This window comes from Solanum verrucosum, unplaced genomic scaffold (assembly GCF_900185275.1).
Source record: "Solanum verrucosum unplaced genomic scaffold, falcon-dt-bn FXZP01000263.1, whole genome shotgun sequence".
Classification (NCBI taxonomy): Eukaryota; Viridiplantae; Streptophyta; class Magnoliopsida; order Solanales; family Solanaceae; genus Solanum; species Solanum verrucosum.
In genome coordinates, this window is record NW_026020353.1 from 342,883 (window position 1) to 349,558 (window position 6,676).

General features: G+C 37.2%; 1 protein-coding gene across 1 annotated transcript; it reads left to right on the forward strand.

Moving 5' to 3' along the window:
* Window positions 1–2,360: 2,360 nt before the first annotated feature.
* On the forward strand, window positions 2,361–3,439 carry LOC125837594 (uncharacterized). Its single transcript, XM_049516684.1, has 3 exons — window positions 2,361–2,548; window positions 2,618–2,754; window positions 2,859–3,439. The coding sequence occupies exons 1-3, from the start codon at window positions 2,361–2,363 to the stop codon at window positions 3,437–3,439; spliced, it is 906 nt and encodes a 301-aa protein (XP_049372641.1).
* The last annotated feature ends 3,237 nt before the right edge of the window (window positions 3,440–6,676 follow it).

Below are 6,676 nucleotides of genomic sequence, written 5' to 3' on the forward strand. Positions count from 1 at the left end.
AACGAGGAGGAGAAAGTGGACCCTAGAGGAAGCAGTGAAGCGAAGATCAACATCAACATTTGGACCTCAACTCCATCCAGACCTCGTCGGGCATCTGGGTAGCTTTGGAAGAAGTTTTTCTATCAAATTTTAAATGTTTTCAATAAACATTTTTTAATTCCAGTTCTCTGTTATTGTTTTCAAATGCTAGTATTATGAAACTCTTGAGTTTTAATAAATAAAGTTCTTTTCCCATCTATTTAATGTCTTATATTTATTTGTGCGTTATTCTTTCTTCCAGCAAAATCTGTTATAAAAATGTTGAATCTAAGACTATGGCATATAATGAGACTGCACAGCTTAACATTAATGATTTAGAAGAGTTCGAGGAGATTGAAGTCCCGAAGAGTTAATTAGAAAGGTTGAGGAATTCGAGGAGAAGCCCAATCCAAACTTAGTGGAAACAGAGGTAGTAAATCTGGGAAATTTAGAAGTGACACAACCCGAGTAAGCATCCATATGATGGAAGATGACAAGAAAGAGTATACCGAGTGTCTCATGGAGAATAAGGATATCTTCGCTTGGTCCTATGAAGACATGACAGGGCAAAGCACTTCAATCGTAGCTCATTTATTGCCTATTGATCCAGCTTGTCCTCCTGTGAAGCAGAAACTGAGAAAATACAAGTCTGAGTTGAGTTTGAAAATCAAAGAAGAAATATCGAAGCAATTAGATGTTGGAATCCTTCAAGTGACAGAGTACCCAACCTGGCTTGCAAATGTCGTTCCAGTGCCCAAGAAAGACGAAAAGGTTAGAGTTTGTGTGGATTATCGGGATCTCAACAAAGCTAGTCCCAAGGATAACTTTTCCATTGCCCAACATACACATCTTGATTGACAACTATGCTAAGCATGAAACACAATCATTCGTGGATTGCTTTGCCGGCTATCATCAAATTGAGATGCATAAGGACGATGATGAGAAGACTACTTTCATCACACCGTGGGGTGGCTACAACTACAAGGTAATGCCTTTCAGGTTAAAGAATGCTAGTGCTACATACATGAGGGCAATGACCACCCTATTTCACGACATGATCCACAAGGAAATTGAAGTTTATGTGAATGACGTCATCATCAAATCAAAGAAGGGTTAAAATCATCTGGATGATCTGCAAAAGTTCTTTTCCAGACTACGCAAGTATAACTTGAAGTTGAATCCTGCAAAGTGTGTCTTTTGGGTTCCTGCTGGAAAGCTTCTGGTTTCATTGTCAGCCGTCGGGGTATAGAATTGGATCCATCAAAAATCCATTCGTGATTTACCTCCGCCGAAGAGTAAGAAGAAGGTAATGAGTTTCTTGGGATGACTCAATTACATCAGTCGTTTCATAGTACAGTCTACTGTTATTTGCGAGCCTATTTTCAAGTTGTTGAAGAAGGATGCTGCGGTGAAATGGAACAAATGAATGTCAACGAGCATTTGACAAAATCAAAGATTACTTGTCCAATCCTCCTGTGTTGGCTCCACCGAAATCTGGTAGACCATTGTTATTATACATATCGATGCTGGATAATGCTTTCATCTGTATTTTGGGGTAACATGATGAGACTGGAAAGAATGAGCAGGCGATATATTGCATGAGCAAGAAGTTTACATCATATGAGGCTCGATACTCTCTATTGGAACATACCTGTTGTGCTCTAACTTGGGTCGCCCAGAAACTGCGACACTACCTCTCCTCGCACACTACTTATCTGATTTCAAGGATAGATCCTCTGAAGTATATCTTTCAAAAGTCCATGCCTACAGGTAAATTGGCTAAATGGCAGATACTATTGAGCGAGTTTGACTTAGTGTATGTTACACAAAAAGCAGTGAAGGCACAAGCATTAGCAGATCATATGGCGGAAAACCCTGTAGATGATGATTATAGACCATTGAAGACTTATTTCCCGGACGAGGAAGTAACTTTCGTGGGGGAAGACATCTCTGAAGAATATGATGGTTGGAGGATGTTCTTTGATGGAGCTAAGAATTTGAACGGATCCGACATCGGAGCTATTTAGATCTCGCCAACTGGGAAACATTATCCGATATCGGTGAAACTCAGATTCCTTTGCTCAAATAATATGGCTGAATATGAAGCTTGCATATTGGGGCTCCGACGTACTATCAACTTGGATATCCAGGAAATGCTGATAATAAGAGATTCAGACATATTGATTTATTAGGTCCGATGTGAATGGGATACCAAGAATCGAAAGTTGTTACCATACTTGGAGTGCGTGCATAGGTTGTGCAAAAGGTTCGTCAAGGTAGAATTCAAACATGTGCCAAGGATCCAGAATGAATTCGTAGATGCCTTAGCCACTTTGTCTTCCATGATTCAACATCCCGATCATAATTACATTGATCCTATTCACATCCACATATACGAGCAACCATCATACTGTTTTCATGTTGAGGAAGAGACTGATGGAAAGCCTTGGTACAATGACATTCGAGGATATTTGAAGAGCGGTGAGTATACAGAGGATGCAACAAGTGTACAAAAGCGTACAATTCAGAGGTTAGCGAATCAGATCTTTCTAAGTGGAGAAATCCTTTATAGGAGGACTCCTGATTTGTGATTGCTAAGGTGCGTCGAAGCTGGAGAAGCTAGCAAACTGATTGAAGAGATACATGCAGGAATATGTGGTCCTCACATGAACGGTTTTACATTGGCAAAGAAGATCCTAAGATCGGGATATTTCTGGCTAACTATGGAGACAGACTGTATTCACTATGTTAAAAAATGTCATCAATGTCAGACTCATGCAGATATGATCTGAGTTCCTCCCAACGAACTCCATGTACTAGTTCGCATTGGCCCTTTGCAGCTTGGGGAATGGACGTCATTGGTCCAATCAAGCCAGCAACATCCAATGGACATAGATTCATTCTAGTTGCAATCGACTACTTCACCAAATGGGTCGAAGCCACATCTCACAAATCAGTGACAAAGAAGGTTGTGAATGACTTTGTCAAAAATAATATTATCTGTAGGTTCGGGATTCCTGAGTCAATCATCATTGATAACGGAACCAACTTAAATAGTGATTTGATGAGATCATTGTGTGAGAAGTTCAAGATCAATCATCAAAATTCTACAGCATGTAGACCACAAATGAACAGAGCGGTCGAGGCTGCATATACAAATATCAAGAGGATATTGCGCAAGATGATCGACAATCACAGACACTGGCATGAAAAGCTACCATTTGCATTGTTGGGATATCGTACTACCATCAGAACTTCTACTAGAGCCACACCTTATTTTCTAGTATATGGTAATGAAGTTGTGATACCTGCTGAGGTAGAGATACCATCTTTAAGGATTATTCAAGAAGCGGAGTTGAGTGATGCTAAATGGATACAAGGGTGGTTGGAGAATCTGACATTAATAGACGGAAAGGATTAACGCTGTCTGTCATGGCCAACTCTATCAAAATAGAATGGCCAGAGCTTTCAACAAGAAGGTTAGACCCAGACATTTCTCACATGGGCAACTGATTTTGAAGCGGATTTTCCCAAATCAAGATGAAGCAAAGGGTAAATTCTCACCAAACTGGCAAGGTCCATACATAGTATCTCGGGTATTGACAAGCGGAGCCCTCATACTTGCAGAAATGGATGGAGAAGTTTGGCCCAAACCTATCAACTCAGACATTGTGAATGGATATTACATCTGAGTTTGTTTCATGCTCTTTTACTCTGTATTTGGAACTACGTCAGACCTGATTCCTGTTTAAGAGGGGATACGTAGGCGCTCCTATGGAGTTCGGTCTTTATCTTAGTAAAATTTTCATTTTCCCCCATTTCATTGTGTAACTGGGCAGAATTTTTGAGAGGGTCTCGAAAATTTCTATCAAAAGAATTTATTCTCACAAATTAGTAACTGGGGCAGAATTTTTGAGAGGGTCTCAAAAATTTCTTCAAACGAGCATTTTCTGCACAAATCAAGACTGGGGTAGAATTTTTGAGAGGGTCTCAAAAATTCACAACAATCAAGCTACAATCTTCAACAAAGATCATAATAACAGATTTGCTACGGAGTCAAATGTTGTAAAATCTCAAACTGCATCATAAATCACTGTTATGTCACTCTTTTAAAATCAGTTAATACTTTCCTGCCCTTAATATTTTTATGCCCCTCTGAAATTCAAAAAATAAATTGCTATAATGTATGTCTATGTATTTGTATGCCACACACTCAGCATGCGACCTTTTCACCTTACTTGTGTTTGCTAGCATGTTAATAATTTAATCTAGAGGCCAACATGAGATGTGTGTGCTAAATGCTCGTCCTATTTGTTTGACTTGGTGTCTAGGTGGGCCTAATTAGGAGCCTTTATTTTATTTTTAGTCTAAAACCTTCAACAATAGTCCAATGCCTCTTGGACCTTAAGCGGGGACGATAGGTACCTTCTAGGACGTTATGCATATGGAAGGTGGGGTAGGGGTAGTTTAGGCCCTACGGATATGATGACATCGACTCAGGCTCAAAGTGACAAACCTTGGTTTTGTCTGTCCCTACACGAAAGCCTATAAAAAAAAAGAAAAAAAAAGTCGAGTGTTGATCCGTAAAGTCCTTTAGAGTCTCCCTTTCCTTTTGTCCCTTTATTTGTTTATAATTATAATGTTTGGGGTAGCTTAAATAAAATAAAAATTGTTTGCTTATCTATTTGTGTAATTTCTGTCTCCTCGCTTATCTCTTTATTAATTGCTTAATGTTTATTTGTTACTATGTTATCACTTAGTCTTGCATGTTTAACTAATTAATTAAAATAACTAAAACGCTCTTAATTGTTAAATATTATGTTATCACCTAGTTTTGCATGTTTAATTAATTAAATGAAGTAATCTTAATTGTTAAATATTATGTTATCACTTAGTAAGCAGGTTTAAGTTAAATAACCTAAATAAATGACGTGACCATACTTGCTACTTGTAACCCCCCACATAAATTGCATGAGATATGGCTGGGACCCACATTTGTGGACCTCGAGGGATGCCTAACACCTTCCCCTCAAGGTAATTTGAACCCTTACCCTGATCTCTGGTTCGTTGACCTTAGTTAGATATAACTAGGTTAGATAGGTGCCCTAACGCGCCTTAATTCATTAGGTGACGACTCTTCAATCCAACCCAAAAGAGTTGTTAGGTCGTACATCCGAAAGGAAAGTCCGTTTTTACGAAAAAAAAGGGGCGCGACAACCACTATTTTTAGAATAGCGGATAAGTAAAGATGAATGGGGAATAAAATAAACATTATAGTAAAAGAAAGTAGTAAAGAATTCTAAAGTACAAAACTCCCCTTCAGCTTCAGCCTCAAATTACAATTTTTTTCTAATTCCACCCCGTACTCCCGACCTTCTCCATTCAAAAAAAAAATTAAAATTTTAAAATTCCTTTTCTTAAAAAAATCAATTTATTTTGTCCCTCCCCGCCCCTACCCCCAAACCACCTCCAACAAAAAAAGTTAACAACTTAAAATTTCATTTTCGAAAAATAGTTCAAATTTTAAAATTTTCAATTTTTTTACTCTACCCAACCCCTGACTACCCCTACCCTCACCCACTACAAAATTTTTAAAAGTTTGTTTTTGAAAAAAAATTAAAAATTTCAAATTTTCATTTTCTTCGACCCACACTTACCCCAACCCCATACCACCCCCTGCCAAAAAAATAAAAATAAAAATAAAATTAAAGTTTATTTTTTAAAAAATATTTCAATTTCAAAATTTTATTTTTTTCATCCCACCCCACCCCTACCCCGATCGCCCCCTACCAGCCCTTGCCCCACCCCCACCCCCACCCCCCAAAAAATCATTTAAAGTTTGTTTTTAAAAATTATTTTCATTTTCAATTTTTTAATATTTTACCCCACCCCACCCCTACCCCCGACCCCACCAGCCCCCTCAAAAAAAAATTTAAAAGTTTGTTTTTGAAAAATATTTTCAAATTTTAAAAATAATATTTTTCATTCCACCCTACCCCGACCCCTTAACATGCCCCCAATCCCAAAAAAAAATAATTTAAAAGTTTATTTTTGAAAAATATTTTCAAATTTTTTATTTTTTTACCACAACCCCTCCACCCCCCCTCCCCCCACACACATGAAATTTAAATTTTTGTTTTTCTAAAAAATATTTAAATCTCAGTTTGAAATTTAGGTTTCGAATCAGGTGTGGTTGAATCACAATTCGAAAGTTGCGGTCAAAATTTCAATCTAAAAGTCAAATTTTATGTCTCGCATCAATTATTAATTATTGAGATCGAATTCTGATTTGAAAGTTGGGTCTTAATTTGAGGTCGAAATCCAAATTAATGGATCGAGTGTCGAAGTCAAAATTCAACAAGCAACACACCAATGTTCACCTATGAGACGAAACACAATGAAATTTTTTGTTATGAATATTAAATAAAGGAGTAAAGTATCAATATTATAAATCTCAAATTAATTGAAAAAATTAAACATACTCATACATCACACCGGCCAATATCGAAATTAGCATTAATGGACCAAAAACAAAATTTACAAAACACACTATTTCTATTAACCGCGTATTATTATACCCCTTTGTTTTTTTTTAAAAAGACCTATTTTTATTTTTAGCTTGTTTAAAAAAGAATAATTTTTTTTTTTTCGCTACACT